A 20,638-nucleotide genomic window follows, 5' to 3' on the forward strand; every position below is an offset into this window, starting at 1 on the left:
CCCCTGGGGCACTCCACTAGTCACCATCCACCAATCCGAATAGCACCCATTGACCCCCACTCTCTGCCTCCTATTTGACAACCAATCCTCTATCCACGCTAACACCCTACCCCCAACTCCCTGTCCCCTGACCTTCTGCAATAACCTCCTGTGAGGTACCTTGTCAAAAGCCTTCTGAAAATCCAGAAAGACCACATCCACCGGCTCTCCTCTATCCACCGCCCTAGACACATCCTCATAGAACTCCAGTAAATTTGTCAGACACGACTTCCCTTTAACGAAACCGTGCTGCGTCTGCTCTATCAAGCAATTCCTCTCAAGATGCCTCGCTATTTTCTCCTTGATGACGGATTCTAACATTTTACCTACAACAGACGTTAAACTAACCGGCCTATAATTCCCTGCCTTTTGCCTGGCACCCTTCTTAAACAACGGCGTAACATTAACCGCTTTCCAATCTTCTGGCACTTCCCCGGAATCCAATTTTTGATTGGGTGTTTTAGTTGAAGTGGGTGATGTATAGGAAGGAATATAATTAAACTTGAACCAAATCATTTCCATGAAGCCCCTTGCATGCTTTAGACTGTTCGTGCAGGCCCACAAAAGAAAGTAAATATTGTTGCCCCAGTTGCTGGCATTGCAAGTTACTTCAATTTAATTATCAATATACTGTTAACCTTTTAGTCATGGTCATTTTGAACAAAAAAAAACTTCGAATTCAATCAAAGGTAATGGGTAACATTTCAAAATCATATTTCTTTTCTTTAACACTGTCTCTCTTCCATCGTTCATTCAGGCAGATTGCCTTATCTGGCCTGCCTTCCATTGAAGCAGTTAAAGAAAACATGTCAACATACATGACTTGTGGATTTTGGTTTCAAAACGACAGGATATTTTATTGAACAATTTATTGCTTCATTTAAAAGCTACAAGATGTGGGCATTATTTTTCTCACAGTTTCAATCTTGCATTAAAGCTATGTATGAAAATTACAAGATGCATGCTCGCAGGAACTGGCTAGAAAGTTGCAGAGCAAAAGATGCATTATGCTTGTGATATGGAACTGACGTACCATATTTTGAGCTCAGGTGTGTATTTGATAGAACAGCATATCTTAGTGCAGCTTCTGGGTTTTCATCCACCGGTTATGAGCTCTATTTTTTACCATCAGAGTGATTGTTGATTCACTCGACGAGATACATCAGATCTGCTCCTAATTTGCTACTTTAAGTATTGAGATAACATACCCATCAATGGTGTCCATTGCTCTTTATTTATTCAATTAGTCATGTCTGGATTCCTAACTCACCACATGTGGCTAGTGGCCAACTTATTCAACAGCACTAATATAGCCTGTAATAAAGTAAAAACGTATAATTAAGACATTACTCTTATTTTGAGACATTATGATTGATAGTTGATGCGTTGAAATTCAATATTTAATGAGTTGATTTAAATAATGCAAAAGCTCAAATGCACCATACAACTTTTTTATATCCTTCATAGGAAAATATCCTCATGCGAATACACTTTCACATCGCAGATGAAACAAAAGAGGACATTTGCACAGCGAAACATTGCATTCCTCACCAGAAATTTGCAATGACTTTATTTGAACAGGTAGGAAATGTTCATGAGGCCAGCAATAAGGATAGGTTTTAAAATATCCTCTACAAGAATTTAATTTCGTCTCTGCTATCTTTTAAGCTGAGTTTGAAGTTTTACTCTTTTGATGCTTAATTTTCTTGACATTTTCCAAAAGATATATTAGGCATTCATGGATGTTCAACATATGACAATGGTGTAAAATAGTTGCTTGTGAAAAATGCTAGTTAATGACATTATTGCTTTTTTTAAAAAAATAGCCTAAAAATGCTCCATTACCACAGAGTTAAAAACAGTTTTTTTTTGGAAATGGAACTACGATCTTTTGAGTGCTGTTGCAGTATTATGTTTCCTATGTAGTGCAGAAAATGAATAAAGTAGTAACAGCTAAATTAAGAAGGCAACCAAATGAAGATGTTCAGCTTGATCAATTGCTTTTAAAATGATGTTTTCAACCTGGATGGAAAAAGTCTCTGGTTCCATGTGCTTTCTGGAAAGAAGAACTTCCAGAGACTGCCTCCATCATGAAATACTAATTTCTACATGGACTTGGGAGCAAGCAGCCTGCTTGATTGTCACCCCTTGTACAAGTGTTCATTCCCTCCACCACTGACAAACAGTGGCAGTTATGTGTACCAACTATAAGATGCACTGCAGCAACTCACCAAGTTCCTTAGACAGCACCATCCAAACACACAACCACTACCATCTAGAAGGACATGGGCAGAAGATATCTGGGGAAACCAGCACCTGTAAGTTCGCCTCCAGTTCACCATCCTGACTTGGAAATATACCGCCGTTCCTTCATTGTCACTTGATCAAAATCTTGGAATTTCCTCCCTATGAGCACTGTAAGTGTACCTGCACTTTAGGGACCACCATCCTCCACCATTATCACCACCACCACCTCCAGGACAGCGAGGGATGGGCAATAAATGCTGGCCAAGCCAACAACGGTGGGAGTGTCGAAAACTAGGGGTCACAGTCTGATGATACATGATAGACATTTTTGGACAGAGATGAGAAATTTCTTCACCCAGGAAATGGTCAGCCTATGGAATTTGCTTTCACAGAAAATAGTTGGGGCCAAAATATCATGACTTGGGAATACTTGATTGTGCTGTGTTTTGTTGTCATGTTTATTACTTTTTAGAAACAGAAGTAGGTCATTATGCCCCTTGAGCTTGTTATGGCTGACCTTTTAATCTCAGCTCCATTTGCTCGCACATTTGATCCACATTCTTCAGCCTTTTACCTAACAAATCTATCTTTCTGCTTTGAACTTTTGAGTTGACATACCCTCAATAGCTCACTTGAGGGCAAGAGTTCCAGATTTCCACTACCCTTCCTGTGAAGAAGTGCTTCCTGACCTCATTTTGAGGTGATGTCCCCATGCCTCAATTGTTTTGGACTCGTGTCAGAAAATGTGTTACTCTTTCTGACTTATCAGCCTCTTCAGTTGCTTTAAAATTGATTAGGAAGGAACGCTGCCATCTTTACCCAGACTAGCCTGCCTGTGACTCCCATTCACAGCAATGTAAACGACTGTTAACTGGCCTCCACTATGACCCAGAGAAGTTACTGAGTTGTATCATTATCACTGCACAGAAATGTGTCAGGACTATCACCATCTATTTAGGGCAATCAACAAGGCCCGTGTCCTGAATGAATAATGTAAGAAATGTGTACCTGATCTTAATCTCAATGCTGAGAACCAAAGCTTTGATGTATGTTTTTGAAGCATTTGCAATTTTACCTGTAGGGGAGAGCTTTCCTGCCTAGGACGGTTTTGCTGATGTTTGGCAGGAAACCTTTTGCTGGGACACAGTAATCAATGGCTGAAATCTGAGAGACATAAAGGACAGAGCTTTAATGTTTTCCAGTTCACTCTGCACCAAATTGTGATAGAATTTATAAAAGCAGTGACGGTTCCACAGGTGGATCAGGTTTAAAAAAAAATTGATTGTTAACAACATATGGTTCAGTCCAACATTAAACCAAGTCTCCTTATTACCAAACTGTGTCTTAACTTTGGGCCTGAGAAACTTGAGTTGATATTTCTTTTAAATAACTGAGCAACCTCAGATTAAGAAATGTTACATAAATCATCAAGGTAATTAATGTATTATGTATATGCTATATCTAAAAACCTTTCCTGGTCATTCTTCCTCCGTAAGAAGTCTCCGACACGAGGTTAAAGTCCAACAGGTTTATTTGGTAGCAAAATCCACTAGCTTTTGGAGCACGGCTCCTTCGTCAGGTAATTCTTCCTCCTGCCATACTTACTGGCGATAGACCCAAGATAGAATAGGACAATCAATCAAAAAGGTTCCATGTAGGACGTTTTGTTCAAAAGTGCTAAAGTATAAAACTCTACCTCATCCCTTCAAATGTCTGGTGCATGTTTTTTAGTAAAGGTAGTGTAACAGCCTGATTTTTCCTTCCCTTCCCCAAATTATAGGTTGTGTATGTGCAGTGCAATTTATTAAGTATGAACTGAAATTGGAAGCCTTCACTTTTGCTTAATGTTGAATGTAATTGTCTCCATAAACCATAGCCAGTTTTTAAAATCCTGTAAATAATATTCCAATATTCAGCAAGGACCTTCTACTGTTGTGACACCTGCCGTGATGTATGAAAACTGAACAGTTAGATTGGAAACTTAGTAGTAAGTTCGTCCTCTTTGATAGACTGTACAGAACAATTCTTTCTTGCAGTGCGTTTGTACCAGCTGTGGCGCAACATCTGATCCGTTGCCTTTTATCCAAATGGTGAACTACATTTCCACAACAGCATTGTGGTAAGCCATTACTAAAAATAATTGCACTAACCTTGAGTTTTATGCAGTGACTTTCTCATGCATGAAGATTCTAAAAGAGCTAGAATGTTATGAAAAATGAAGAAGCTTGCTAAGTAGTATGTTACATTCCTTGTTGACAATTTGAGAAATCGGGCCACTCTCTTTACAATTTCAAATACTGAAACTACGAACATTTGACTTTAAACAGATTTATGTATTGGAGTAAAAACTGACAGGTTTCAGAGTCTGCTCAACTCTTAATGGAAGATGACAATCCAAAATACAAAAGACAAATTGTAGTAAATGTTTTAAAATGCTGCAGTTACTGGAGAATGCTTCTTGCTGCTGAAAAAACAACTTATCTAATTTTAAACGTTGCAGCATTTCTGCTACGTTTTGGCAGGATGCTGAAGAGCCTCTGAATAAGGAGTGCCTTTGAAATGCTGGCAACTTTACTCTAATAAAATCTTTAGTTTCTCACTGTTATGTAGCATCTCTTGCACTTTACTCTCGATGCATAACTAAAATAGCATTGTGTTCAAAAGATGGTGAAGTCCTCCAAAAGAGGAAATGGAGGAGAAAGGAATTTCTAAAAAGAGTACACGGTGCCTTACTTGAACAGTATGCCAGTTTGCCTGCAGAGGAAGAGCCATTGCCAGATCAAGTTAATAATTCCAGTAGATATGAGTTAAAAGTGCAGAAGAAACTCGAGAGTGGTGATCACAATATGATAAGTTTAAGGCACAAATAGTGAGGAAGAGAAATAGTGAGAAGTGAGAAACAAGTGCACCAATTGGAATATGGCAGGTTTGGGAAAGTTGAGCTTTTTGAGGTGTGGTGAAAGGATAAATTGGCGGAAAGGATTGTAAATCAACCCAGTGAATTTCTAAAAATGAGATTGTAAGCGATCAGGTTCAAGGTGAATCATTTCATCCCAAAACAAAAGGAGTAAACGTTTAGGATATCTTGAACAAATAAAGACTAATTAAACATAAGATTGAAGTGCATGTAATACAGGCATGATTTAAAAATAAGAGAAGAAACAAATGGGGTTGTCAAAGTCAGTATGGTTGACAAGGAGATAGTATGAGGAAAGAATCTTGTATTAAAGGAGCTGTAAAATATTGTGGATGTGGTTCCTGGATTGCGGATGTGATTCCTTTATTCAAAAAAGGGAGAAGAGATAGCCCAGGAAATTATAGACCAGTGAGTCTAACCTCAGTGGTTGGTAAGTTGATGGAGAAGATCCTGACAGGCAGGATTTATGAACATTTGGAGAGGTATAGTATGATCAAGAATAGTCAGCACGGCTTTGTCAAAGGCAGATCATGCCTTATGAGCCTGATTGAATTTTTTGAGAATGTGTCTAAACACATTGACAAAGGAAAACCAGTAGATGTAGTTTATGTGGACTTCAGCAAGGCATTTGATAAGGTGCACCATGTCAGGCTTATTGAGAAAGTGAGGGGGCAGGGGATCCAAGGGGACATTGCTTTGTGGATTCAGAACTGGCTTGCCCACACAAGGCAAAGAGTGGTTGTAGATGGGTCTTTTTCTGCATGGAGGTCGGTCACCAGTGGAGTGCCCCAGGGATCTGTTCTGGGGCCTTTGCTGTTTGTGATTTTTATAAATGACCTGGATGAGGAAGTGGAGGGATGGGTTGGTAAGTTTGCTGATGACACAAAGGTTGGAGGTATTGTGGATAGTGCGGAGGGATGTCAGAAGTTGCAACGAGTCATTGATAGGATGCAAGACTGGGCAGAGAAGTGGCAGATGGACTTCAACCTAGATAAGTGTGTGGTGATTCATTTTGGCAGGTCAAATAGGATGACGGAATATAATATTAAGGGTAAGACTCTTGGCAGTGTGGAAGATTAGAAGGATCTTGGGGTTCGGGTTCATGGGATGCTCAAAGCAGCTGCGCAAGTAGAGGCTGTAGTTAAGAAGGTGTATGGTGTACTGGCATTCATCAATCGAGGAATTGAGTTTAGGAGCCGGGAGATAATGTTGCAGCTGCAACAAGATCTTGGTTAGACCCCACTTGGAGTACTGTGCTCAGTTCTGGTTGTCTCATTACAGAAAGCATGTGGAAGCCGTAGAAAGGGTGCAGAGGAGATTTATAAGGATGTTACCTGGATAGGTGGCATGTCTTATGAGGATAGGTTGAGAGAGCTCGGTCTTTTCTCCTTGGAAAGATGAAGGATGAGGGGTGACCTGATAGAGGTGTATAGGATATTGAGAGGTATTGATTGAATGGATTCTCAAAAGCTTTTTCCCAGGGCTGAAATGGTTGGCACAACAGGACACAGGCTTAGGGTGCTGGGGAGAGGTACAGAGGAGATGTTAGAGGTAAGTTTTTCACTGAGGGTGGTGGGTGCGTGGAATCGGCTGCCGGTAGTGGTGGTGGAGGCGGATTCGACAGGGTCTTTTAAGAGACTTTTGGATAAGTACGTGGAACTTAGTAAGATAGTTATAGGTAAGCCTAGTAGGTAGGGACATGTTTGGCGCAACTTGTGGGCTGAAGGGCTTGTTTGTTCCTTTTCTATGTTTCTACATTCCACAATTAGAGTTGTTAACTGTCATATGGAACCATTTGTGATGAAGGAAAATGAACGAGAGAGGGGATTGTTAATCTTTGACATTTTTTACCCCAGGGAGCAGTGGAAATTGTTATTTGAATATGTTTCTGACTGGCTTAGACGGATTTTTGATCTGCAAGAGATCAAAGATTATGGGGTGCAGGCAAGAAAGTTGAGACCACAATCAGATCAGCCTTGAATGATGGAGCAGGCTCGAGAGGCTGAATTCCCGCCTTCAGCTTCTATCATGTTGTGTTAATAGATACTGCCCATGATTGTGCAATATTTTCAGAAGAAAGGCTTTTTGGGGAGCAGGAGTAATTTTTCAACTGGTCTTCGTTCACATTAGGACATGGGTAACAGAGTTTTGAATGGCCTCAAGTCCACAGAGTGGAAGACTTGGAAGCTGCCAATGGGATTACTTTACAGAATCAACTAACCTGATGTGTGGTAAAAATGGAATCTTTAAGATGAAATTACAAAGTATTTTAATGAAAAGGTAATATTTTAGAAGGAGCCGGCATGAATTGCTGAAAGGATGTTCATGCTTGACCAGCTTGATTAAATTATTTGAGGAAGTGACAGATATACTGGATGGAGGATATGTAATCGTAGTGGATGATATGGACCTTTAGACTTCTTGGAGGTTAAAGAATTTTGTGGTCAGGAGGAAATTGGATTTTATAATGGTTAGAAGCAAGGAAACTGGAGAATTAAAGTTAAGATCAGTTAGTGTGCAGTGGACATGATTGTCTATTGGTACCCCACCTCTGAGTGGGAATGCAAATTGCGTGGAAGAAGAGCAAAGTCTGCAGAGAGATTTGGTTTGGCTAAGTGAGTGGGCAAGAATCTGGCAGATGGCGTATAACGTTGATAAGTGTGAGGCTATCCACTTTGAAAGGAATAATAGTAAAATGGACCATTATTTAAATGATGAAAAATTACAACGTGCTACTGAGCAGAGGGACCTGGGGGTCTTTGTGCATGAATCACAAAAACTCTGTTTGCAGGTGCAGCAGGTGATCAAGAAGGCAAATGGAATGTTGGCCTTTATCGCAAGAGGGATGGAATATAAAAGTAGGGAGGTCTTGCTGCAATTGTACAGGGTACTCGTGAGGCTACACCTGGAGTACTGTGTACAATTTTGGTCCTCTTATTTAAGAAAGGATATATTGGCTTTGGAGGGGTTGCAGAGAAGGTTCACCAGGTTAATTCCGGAGATGAGGGGGTTGGCTTATGAGGAGAGATTGAGTAGACTGGGCCTGTACTCATTGGCGTTTAGAAGGTTGAGGGGGGATCTTATAGAGACATACATGTGCCTATAAAAAGAAGGATAGGAAAGGTAGGATTTGAGAGCTGTGGATAACCAGTGAAATTGTGGGTCCAATCAAAAAGAAAGAAGAGGCATACGTAAGGTCCAGGCAGCTAAAAACAGATGGAGTGCTGGAGGAATACAGAGAAAGTAGAAAAGAACTCAAACAGGGAGTTAGAAGGGCAAAAAGGGGTCACGAAATGTCCTTGGCAGACAGGATTAAGGAGAATCCTAAGACATTTTTATACATACGTTAGAAACAAGAGGGTTGTCAGGGAAAGAATCAGACCCCTCAGGGACAAAGGAGGGGAATTATGCTTAGAACCCAAGGAAGTAGGTGAGATCCTAAACAAATACTTTGCATCAGTATTCACAAAGGAGAGGGACATGTTGACTCAGAGGGATGTGTTGACCTGTTGGAAAAAATCTCAATGACAAGGGAGGAAGTGTTAGGTTTTTTTTAGGAAACATTAAGACAGACAAATCCCTAGGGCCTGATGGCATCTATCCTAGACTGCTCAGGGAGATGAGATGAAATTGCTGGGCCTCTAACAGAAATCTTTGTCTCTTCACTGGACACAGTTAAGGTGTGGATATGCCGGCGTTGGACTGGGGTAAACACAGTAAAAAGTCTGACAACACCAGGTTTTAGTCCAACCGATTTATTTGATAGTAAACTCACAAGCTTTCGGGTTAGCCCCTTCGTCAGGTGAATGGAGAGTTCTGGCCTCAGACAGAGCATATAAAGCACAGACGTTTTGAGATTACTGATTAGAATGCGAATCTTTACACCTAACCTGCTGTTCAAGTCCTGAAATGGCTGACAATGTGTGTGGAAGGAGCACTGATCACAGGTTAAAGAGAGGTGTATATTGTCTCCAGACAGTACAGTAAGTGAGGTTTTGCAAACCCAGGCAAGTCACGGGGGTTACAGATAGTGCGACATGAACCCCAGATCCCTGTTGAGACCGTCCTCATGTGTGCGGAACTTGGTTATCAGTCTCTGTTCAGCGACCCTGCGCTGTCGTGTGTCGTGAAGGCCGCCTTGGAGAATGCTTACCCGAAGGTCAGAGGCTGAATGCCCGTGACCACTGAAGTGTTCGCCAACAGGAAGGGAACAGTCTTGCCTGGTGATTGTCGAGCGATGTTCGTATCGCTCAACAATCACCAGGCAAGACTGTTCCCTTCCTGTTGGCGAACACTTCAGTGGTCACGGGCATTCAGCCTCTGACCTTCGGGTAAGCATTCTCCAAGGCGGCCTTCACGACACACGACAGCGCAGAGTCGCTGAACAGAGACTGATAGCCAAGTTCCGCACACATAAGGACGGTCTCAACAGGGATCTGGGGTTCATGTCGCACTATCTGTAACCCCCGTGACTTGCCTGGGTTTGCAAAACCTCACTTACTGTACTGTCTGGAGACAATATACCTCTCTTTAACCTGTGATCAGTGCTCCTTCCACACACATTGTCAGCCATTTCAGGACTTGAACAGCAGGTTAGGTGTAAAGATTCGCATTCTAATCAGTAATCTCTAAACTGTCTGTGCTTTATATGCTTTGTCTGAGGCCAGAACTCGCCATTCACCTGACGAAGGGGCTAACCCGAAAGCTTGTGAGTTTACTATCAAATAAATCGGTTGGACTAAAACCTGGTGTTGTCAGACTTTTTACACAGTTAAGGCCCCAGAGGATTGGAGGATAGCAAATGTGGTCCCGTTATTTAAGGAGGGTAGCAAGGATAACCTAGCTAATTATAGGTCGGTGAGCTTGAAGTCCGTGGTCGGGAAATTGTTGAAGAATATGAAGAGATAGGATATATGCACATTTAGAACTGAATAATGTCATTAGCGATAGACAGCGTGGTTTTGTACGAGGGAGGTCACGCCTCACAAATTTGGTTGAGTTTTTTGAGGAGGTGATAAAAACAATTGACGAGGGAAGCGCCGTGGATGTGGTCTATATGGATTTTGTGGCGTTTGACAAGGTTCCTCATGGCAGGCTGGTGCAAAAGGTTAAATCTCACGGGATAAAGATAAGCTAGCTAGAAGGATGGAGAACTGACTTGGCCATAGAAGACAGAGGGTAGCAGTGGGTGGGGGGGGGGTCTTTTCCAGTTGGAGATCTGTGACTAGTGGTGTTCACAGTAAAAAGTCTGACAACACCAGGTTTTAGTCCAACCTATTTATTTGATAATATACTCACTAGCTTTCGGGTTAGCCTCTTCGTCAGGTGAATGGAGAGTTCACCTGACGAAGAGGCTAACCCGAAAGCTAGTGAGTATATTATCAAATAAATAGGTTGGACTAAAACCTGGTGTTGTCAGACTTTTTACTGTGTTTACGCCAGTCCAACGCCGGCATACCCACATCATGACTAGTGGTGTTCCACAGGGCTCTGTACTGGGACCTCTGCTGTTTGTGATATATATACAAATGATTTGAAAGAAGATGTAGCTGGTGTGATCAGTAAGTTTGCGGACGACACAAAGATTGCTGGAGTTACGGATGGTGATGAACATTCAGAGAATACAGCAGTATATAGGCTGGTAGATTTGGCTGAGAAATGGCAGATGGAATTTAATCCAGATAAATGCAAAGTGATGCATTTTGGTAGATCTAATGTACGGGGAAGCTATACAATAAATGGCAGAACCATCAGGAGTATAGACACACAGAGGGACCTGGGGGTACAAGCCCACAGATCCTTAAAGGTGGCAGCACAGGTGGAGAGGGTGGTGAAGAAGGCATATGGTATGCTTGCCTTTATTGGTCAGGGTATAGAGTATACAAGTTGGCATAAGATGTTGCAGCTATATAGAACGTTGGTAGGGCCACATTTGGAATACTGCATCCAGTTCTGGTTGCCACACTACCAGAAGGACGTGGAGGCTTTGGAGAGAGTACAGAAAAGGTTTACCAGGATGTTGCCTGGGTATGGAGGGTCTTAGCTATGAGGAGAGATTGGGTAAACTGGGGTTGTTCTCCCTGGAAAGACGGAGTATGAGGGGCAACCTAATAGAAGTGTATAAAATTATGAAGGGCACAGATAGGGTGAACAGTGGGAAGCTTTGTCCCAGGTCGGAGGTGACAAACATAAGGGGTCACAAGTTCAAGGTGAGGGAGGCAAGGTTCAACACAGATATCGGGGGATGTATTTTACACAGAGGGTGATGGGGGCCTGGAATGCACTGCCAAGCAAGGTGGTTGAGGCGGACATGCAGGGTTTGTTTAAGACTTTGCCACATGAACAGACTGGGAATAGAGGGGTACAAACAAATGGTCCAGTTGTTCTACCCACTTTGAGAACCAAAGGATGTTATAAAAAATATTGGAAAGATGATGGAAAAGGCAAAAATGTGACGCATGGAATTCAATTTCATAACTGTGAGAGTGACGCATATTGATGTAAAATACCATCTCAAGTGGGTAAAGCCATTTTAAGATAGAAGCCAATGGTAAGAAATATTAAATCAACGATACAAGATGTAATTGATACCTGTATAAAAATTTGGAGTCCTGGATGCCACATCATTAGGAAGGATGTCAAAGCAATAGAAAGAGTACATGTTCTCCCTCTGCCTGCATAGGCTTCTTCTGGGGTGCTCCGGTTTCCTCCCACAGTCCAAAGATATATAGGTTATGTGGATTAACCCTGGTTAACGTGTGGAGTTACATGGATACGGTGGAGGGGAGGGCCTAGGTGGAATGTTCTTTTGGAGAGTCAGTGCAGCCTTTCTGCACCGTAGGCATTCTATGAATATGAAGATGTCCAAAACTGGAGCTGTGTTTTGCTCACAGAGATTATAGGATGATTGAATATGCTTAGAATTATGAAAGTCTAATATAAATAGATAGAAACAGACTATTTCCAGTGATTGAAGGGTCTAGAATGAGGAGGCATATATATATAGGATTAAATAAGAGATTTAAGACTGAGATCAGGATAATCATGCTTCTTTACACAAGAATCATGAAGCTGTGATTGAAACGGAACATGTGGTGATTGCAAGATAAGTTAGATGGGTGGCTGAAGTCATCTGAGAAAAAGACAAGCATGTAGAATTTTACCAAGGAAACTGTTTGATTACAGAACTGCTGATGGAAATGGTTCTGAGATGGGAGATATTAAGTTATATTTTGCAGTTTGTGCGCTGTCTTGAAATAGGACAGCGTACGATTTGGTTTCACCTGACAATAAACCTTCATTTTAGGTTTTTTCTCATTGTTATTCTGCAAAAGATAGCCTTGTGAAAATGTTTAACTTACTGAATACTGAAAATTGTAATTATTGATTTTAACGACACTGTATAAAGGATTTTGACATGTTTTTCTTCAATATAAATTTGGCATAGAATCCCGACAGTACAGAAAGATGCCATTCGGCCCTTTGAGTTTGTACCAACAACAATCCCATCCAGGCCCTGTTCCCAGAACCCCATGCATTTACCCTGTTAATCCCCGTGACATGAGGGACAACTTTAGCATGGCCAATCAAACTAACTCGCGCATTTTTTTTGGACTGAGAGAGGAAACTGGAGCACCTGGACGAAACCCACGCAGACATGGAAAGAAAGTGCATACTCCATGCAGGCAGTGACCTGAGGCTGGAATCGAACCTGGCTCCCTGGTGCTGTGAGGCAGCAGTGCTAGCCACTGTGCCACTATATTGTATATAGTTTTGGGGCAAAATAATGTTCAAAGATAAAACCTTTTAGAGAGCCTTTTAGAAAGATGTAAAGGGTGAACTGCGTTTTGTGCACTATTTAAATGTTACATCTTAGTTCATTGTGCAAACCTAAAGGAAAAGCCATGATAATGTTTCCCAACAAAGCTTTCAAACATTGTGAGAGATACTTTGGACAATATGGCCATCTAACTCAATTATGATCAAGATGGGTTGTGCATAATTATCTTGCGTAGGAAATTGTTTAGGCACCTAATTAAATTTGAATAACATAGCAAAGTCTTGTACATGACCAAACAGCAATTTTATTAATTCAGGAGAAATAAGTGATGAAGTTGTCAGTTGGATGCCGACAGAGTGGGAGCTTTGTTGGTTTTCATGGGAACCAATTCCTTTCTGTTTTGTCCCTTTTGTGCAGTAATCAAGCAATCCGTATGATGGAAAGACGTGAGAAACCCACGCCTGACATGTTTGGGGAGCTCCTGCAGAATGCAAGCACAATGGGTGATCTGAGGAACTGTCCGGTGTGTGTCTATTCAATCCTGTTTCTCGTTATCTGTGATCATTTAAATACAGAGGAATCACTGCAATTGAGTGCATTTACTTCGCACCTTAAGAGATGAAAATCATCTAATAATGCAATTATTTTACAGAGCTGCTTTACTGCAAAGCAATTCTCTAATGCATTAATGTTTGTCATGTTGTAGTTTGAATAATACCCTGACAACAGTCCGGTCACTGTGCAGGCGCTCCTTTGTTTCTATACAATTTGTTTGAAAATCGCCACTTGATATTTGGCTGCTCGGTTCTAACCCATTGGTTGGGGAAGATCTGCATAGGGCAGTGATCAGAATACTACATTCCTAGCCTGGGAATATCCATGCAGCATTTCTTCAGTGTGTACAAACTGCTAGCAGATTCACTGGTGACATGCAAGTTCAGTGTTTACCTATAAGTTGTGATGAAAAGGTACAAGAAAAAACTAATTTTGAAATTGAAATAAATTGGACAGTTTTGAACAGAAAATAAAAGTATTAGAATTTTGTGATGCAATTTAATCATTTTCTCAGACTTGTTTTCTAAGTCTCTTGCCTCTACTGCGGTATTTTGGCGTCATTAACGCACCACTATGAAACCTGTTTAGAAGCAACTTAATGACTTATTGGTGTTCCTTTGTGCTGGAAATGCCCAACTCCATGGTAATTCTTACATCCTTTGGAGATGGTTTGAGAATGTAAGTGGAATCTCAATGACTACAGTTCATTGTTGAATATGGGAAGTTCAGTGGCTGGAAGCAGTTTGTTTCTGTCTCCTGACCAGACTCCCAAATAACACTGGTAATAAAAAGTGTGGCATACTTCTCAATCTTATTCAAATCATTGAAATGGTTTCATGATATAAACACAGTTCAAGTATTTGTTGTTAAAATGTTATGTGCCTTGTGCATTTGCAAAATACATTGTTTGTCTTTGGATGAATATTTTAATGTAAATCAACAAATCCATATAAGTTAAAGGCGTATTCACAGTTTAACTTTGAAAGGCGTAAATAGAATGCCATATTTTTGTAAGAACTAATAACCTCCCCCTTCCCCCCAAAAAGATTAAAAACCCTGACGAGTTGAGGTTGAATTTGATGCCACTTTTCATCTACAGACATGAAATATGGAGCTATTGCTTTAGCTTCACCTAGCTGCCCTATCCATCCAATGTACCTGAAAGTCTTAACTAAAGATTAATTTGGGGTCTGCTCCTATATTGTGTTGAATATAAGAATGTAGTTGATTCGTTTCAACTTGATTTAAGTTTCAGCACTGTCTTGTGAAATGTTGCTGTTCTCCCTAGCAACAAGCCAGTATGCTGAAGCCGTAAAGCTGAGAAGCAATGGCTTTTCATTGACCATGACTGAAGATTTCCCTCTTTTGTTTTCTGATTATTAAAGATTGTGCTTATGATATAGTTAGTATTTTTCTGAGATTTGCTGAAGTTTCCTTTGCTCCATTTGATTTTAGATTGACATAACTTGACAGAAGCTGATTAGTTGAACTCTGTACATAGATCATGTTAATCCTGAGTGTATGCTACAAACAATTCATTGTTGAGAAGGACAGTATCTAGCCTTATCAATAGCAGTGTACAGCAGCTCCAAGAATATTTTCAGGTAAAACAACTGAAAATGTGGCCATTTCAACTCATCTAGATGCTTGAAATACACTTAGAAAATAGCAGCAGGAGGAGGGCATTCGGCCTTTTGAGCATGCTCCACCATTCGTTATGACCATGGCTGATCATATTCAATAGCCTGATTCTTCCCCCCCCTCCTCATATCCCTTGATCCCTTTAGTCCTAAAGCTATATCTAATTCCTTTGTGAAATCTCACAACAGTTTAGCCGCAATTTCTTTTTGTGGTAGTGAATTCTACAGATTCACCACTCTCTCTAGGTGAAATATTTATCCACACCTCAATCCTTATCCTCAGACTATGACCACTAGTTCTGGAATCCCCCACCATCGGGAACATTCTTTCTGAATCTACCCTGTCTAGTCCTGTTAGAATTTTATAAATTTCTACAAGATACTGTCTCCCTCTTCTAGACCCCAATAAATATAAACGTAAGCAACTTAGCCTCTCCTCATATTACTGCTAACCCAGGAATCAGCCTGGTAAACATTCGCTGCACTCACTCTATCGCAAGAACATCCTTGCTCAGAAAAGGGACACGAAAACTGCAGTCAGTACTCCAGGTTGGCCTCACTGTAGCCCTATATAACTGCAGTATAATATCCCTATTCCTAAATTCAAATCCTCTCACTATGAAGGCCAACAAAACATTTGCCTTTTTTACTATCTGCTGTACCTGCGCAATTACTTCCAGCGACTGGTGCACCCCTCTCAATTTATATCCATTCAAATAATAATCCACCTTTCTATTTTCTCTACCAAAGTGGATAATCTCACGTTTATCCACATTATACTGAATCTGCAATGCGTATGCCCCCTTGCTCAAACTGTCCAAATCACACTGAATCATCTCTGCCTTTTCCTCGCCCTCCACCCAACTTTGTATCATCTGCAAATTTGGATATAATATATTTAGTTTCCTCATCCAAATCATTAATATAAAATATGAACAGTTGAGGTCCTAGCACAGATCTCTGCGGCACCCCACAAGTCACTGCCTGCCAATCAGAATATGACTCATTAATTCCAACTCTTTGCTTCCTGTCTGCTAACCAGCTTTCTGTCCATAAACAAAGAACAACCCAGCACGGGAAACAGGCCCTTCGGCCCAATGAGCCCACGCCGCCGCATCTTCTTACACCTACCCTGCCCTGTGTATATGTGAGTGGAACCCCTAATGTAGCCAGATTCAGGGGAGAATAGTGTCAGTTTGGTACACCAATCAGCCTAACAGCACATCTTTGGGGTGTGGGAGGAAACCGGAGCGCCCGGAGGAAACCCACGCAACCACAGGGAGAATGCGCAAACTCCCACAGACACAGGCCCAAATCCATGTATCTGCACAGCTAGCAGTGATAGTCACTGAGCTGTTGTGGTGCCCGTCTGCTGGTCCAGGATTAAGCACACACAACGACACCAAGTACTAGGCCACTCCCGGAACCTCCAAGAGCAGCCCATGCACGACCCACCGTGTGCATGCCCCTCGTTTGACAACAAGGTGGACTGACACCTGTGGAATAAAAAGACAAAACGTTAACATGTAATACTATATTTCCGGTGTCGTCCCAAGGCTCTGACCCTATTTAATACCCTATACTATAACCCTCCATCCTTGTTTCGCTCATGTGTCTATCTAAGTAAACCTTAAACAAGTCCAACGTGCCTGCCTCCACCACCCTACTCGGTAGCGTGTTCCATACCCCCACAACCCTCTGCGTGAAAAACCTTCCTTTCATATCCAAATTATACTTCTCCCCCCTCACCCTTAGATCGTGACCTCTCGTAATTGTCCCCAATCTAGGGAAAAGCCTACCACTATTGACTCTATCTATTCCCTTCAGTATGTTATATACCTCTATCATATCCCCCCTTAATCTCTGTCTTTCTAAGGAGAAGAGCCCCAGTTTCTCCAACCTTTCCTCGTAACTCAGTCCTTCCATGCCAGGCAACATCCTGGTAAACCTCCTCTGCACCCTCTCCAGGGTCTCCACGTCCTTCCGGTAGTAAGGTGACCAGAACTGGAAGCAGTACTCCAAATGCGGTCTAACCAACGTTCTGTACAACTGAAGCATTAGATGGCAGCTCTTATACTCTAAAGACATTACCTGGAACCCCATGTGAGACCTTGTCAAAAGCCTTCTGAAAGTCTAAATAAACCACATCCACCAGTTTCTCCCTTGTCAACTCTACTAGTTACATCCCCAAAGAATTCCAGTAGATTTGTCAAGCATGATTTCCCTTTTGTAAATCCATGCTGACTTCTTATCTGATTATACCACTGCTTTTTAAATGTCGTGCAATGAAATTCTTGATAATGGACTCCAGCAACTTTCCTACCCCTGACATTAGCCTCGTGAGTGTTTGATTAGACGGGAATATTTTATTGACCAGACCTGTAGGCATTAAATTAGTTAAATGTTACCTACTGTAATATAGTGTTCCAAACTGAGTGAATAAATTCATCAAATTGCCCATCAGGAAGATGAATCCTGAAGTTCGCATTCAGAATATATTGCATTGATGCTGAGCTTATTATTGCTCTTGACTGGTAATCGATCTTTGCCCGTAGTTAATTAGAAATTGGAAAGACTGCCTTAAAAGATGTGACAACTGTATCCGTTACTTTTGAACATGCATGTAGTATATCACAATGAGTAATGTCCTCTTATTGGTCAGTGTAGCTGGCTCAACAGAAACTGTACATTTCAGTTATTAATAGTTTTATAATGAAAATTGCAAGTTTTTGTGCTTATTTTATGAATATTCAATGAACAATGTTTTGAACTTTTGCTCAGTTACACCAAACAAAACTTGAGACTGCCCAGTGTATTTTTGATCTTCTACTAATATAGTCTTTCCATTTCAACATGTAGTCAGCGTAACAAATTATTTTCAGCTTTGCAGCTGAGTACATTTTTCAATTATTCTATGAAGTCTGAGAAGAGTGGTCGAGTGTACCATTTTAATCACACACAAAGCTTTCATAATACTAATCTTGTAATGTAAGTCACTGCTGACATTTTTTTAAGTTAATTAAAATTTGTAGTCAGATTGATTCTTGATCAACCACCCCCACAAACAGCTGAAAGCTCCATCAGCCATGAGTCTCTGAATGGGGATTAATAGTCATTTTTACTTGCTGACCAGTTTCCACCACCTTCGTTGTGCTGGGCAATAAACGTTATTGCAACATTCAGTAGACCTGGCTGAGGCTGAAAGTTGAACCTGGTGCTTTTCTGGTCTTTGTGCTCACTGCGTCTTCAGTAGACTAGTAAAAGGAAGAAAAGATATTTATATGTACTGCAGTTGTTTGAATAGTATGTTATTACAGTAACTTTAATGTTGACTTAAACTAAATCTGATGAGAGTGCAAAGGAATCACCTGGAGCAACTTCCTCTCATCTACCTCTGTCCTGCTACTTCATTGTCAACTCTTCTTTTTCTCCCCCATTGTTGTGAGAGATACTTGGTTTCCACCAGATGCCTCCTTTAGATGAATGAAATTGGAAACTAAGCACAGTGTGGGAGTGAACCAGCAGCTGTCTATGCTGACACAGCACATTTGGGTTTGTAGGCTGTACTGTTGTATAAAGAAGGTTTCATATTTGAACAGAATAATAATGGGTGATCTTCAAGGAAATTTACAGACATGCTGAGTGCATTCCAACAAGGTAGGGGAACTAAAGGCCATTGGATGAAGAGGGAGATGAAGTATAATAAAACAAAAAGAGGGCGCATGATGCCTGTCAGGTGAATTCTTCAAGTGAGAATAAGACCAAGTACGATAAATTGAGAAGGAAAGTGAAGAGGAAAATAAGACTGACAAAGTGCAAATATCAGAATGTGACAGCAGTTAACATAGGGAATCCAAAAATCATCTACCAGCACGTAATGAGTCAGCAGATAGTTAGTTAGTGGCAAGGCTGGCCCTGTTAAAGACAAAGAGGGCAAAGAATGCTTTAAGCTACAGAGCAAAGCCAGAAAACGTACAAAGAAAATTACAGCACAGGAACAGATCCTTTGGCCTATCAAGCCTGCACTGATCATGCTACCTGACTTACCGAAAGCCCCTACTCTTCCAGGGACCATATCCCCCTATTCCCATCCTCTTCATGTATTTGTCAGGATGCCCCTTAAGTCACTAACGTATCTGCTTCCACTACTTCCCCAGCAGCGAGTTCCAGGCATCCATCATTCTCTGTGCAAAAAAACCTGTCTCATACATCTCCTTTAAATCTTGCCCCTTGCACCTTATGCCAATGCTTCCCTCGTACTTGATTCTTCAACCCTGGGAAAAAGCTCCTGACTATCCACTCTGTCCATGCCTCTCATAATTTTGTAGACTTCTATCAGGTCGCCCCTCAACCTCCATCATTCTAGTGAGGACAAACCAAGTTTCTCCAAGCTCTCTTTATAACTAATGCTCTCCGTACCAGGCAACTTCCCGGTAAATCTTTTCTGTACCCCCTCCAAAGCCTCCACATCTTTCTGGTAATATGGCAACTAGAATTGAACACCTATATTCCAAATGCAGCCTAACTAAGGTTCTATAAAGCTGCAACATGATTTGCCAATTTTTAAACTCAGTGCCCCGGCCGATGAAGGCAAGCATGCCGTATGCCTTCTTGACTGCTTTCTCTACCTGCGTTGCCACTTTCAGTGACCTGTGTACCTGTACACCCAGATCCCTCTGCCTATCAATATTCTTAAGGGTTCTGCCATTTATTGTATATTTCCTATCCTGTCGACCTTCCAAAATGCATTACCTCACATTTGTCCCGATTAAACTCCATCTGTCATCTCTCCGCCCTAGTCTCCAACTGATCTATATCCTGCTGTATCCTCTGATGGTCTTCATCACCATCTGCAAATCTATCAACCTTTTGTGTCATCCGCAAGTGTAATAATCAAACCAGTTACATTTTCCTCCAAATCATTTTTGTATGTTAGAAAGAGCAAAGGTCCCAGCACTGATCTCTTGTCACAGCCCTCCATTCAGAAGGGCACCCTTCCATTGCTACTCTCTGTCTTCTATGACCAAGCCCATTCTATAGCCACCTTGCCAGCTCACCTCTGATCCCATGCAACTTCACCTTCTGCAGCAGTCTGCCATGAGGGACCTTGTCAAAGGCCTCACAGAAGTCCATGTAGACAACATCCATTGCCCTATCCTCAACAATCATCTTTGATCACTTCCTCAAAAAACTCGACCAAGTTAGTGAGATACAATCTCCCCTTCACAAAACCATGTTGCCTCTTGCTAATATGTCTAATTATTTCCAAATGGGAAGAAATTCTGTCTGAGTCCTCTCCAATAATTTCCTACCACTGATGTAAGGTTCACTGGCCTGTGAAGTACCTGGATTATTCTCGCTACCCTTCTTAAACAAAGGAAACACATTGGCTATTCGGCAATCTTCTGGGACCTCCCCTGTACAGTAGATAGTCTCATGATACCAGGTTGCAGTCCAACA

The 20,638-nt window shown here is 41.3% G+C and overlaps 1 protein-coding gene across 7 annotated transcripts in view; it reads left to right on the top strand.

Annotated features, from left to right (window-relative positions):
• Window positions 1–20,638, top strand: part of usp54a (ubiquitin specific peptidase 54a) — a 146,084-nt gene that overhangs the window by 83,678 nt on the left and 41,768 nt on the right. For all 7 annotated transcript variants that reach the window (XM_080215844.1, XM_080215845.1, XM_080215846.1 and 4 more), the window contains exons 5-7: window positions 1,507–1,620; window positions 4,323–4,405; window positions 13,401–13,506. In XM_080215844.1, coding sequence (XP_080071970.1) covers window positions 1,507–1,620; window positions 4,323–4,405; window positions 13,401–13,506 — 303 coding nt within the window. The remainder of the gene's footprint in view (window positions 1–1,506; window positions 1,621–4,322; window positions 4,406–13,400; window positions 13,507–20,638) is intronic.

The sequence above is a fragment of the Carcharhinus amblyrhynchos genome, chromosome 31 (genome assembly GCF_965287045.1).
Source record: "Carcharhinus amblyrhynchos chromosome 31, sCarAmb.v2.hapA, whole genome shotgun sequence".
Classification (NCBI taxonomy): Eukaryota; Metazoa; Chordata; class Chondrichthyes; order Carcharhiniformes; family Carcharhinidae; genus Carcharhinus; species Carcharhinus amblyrhynchos.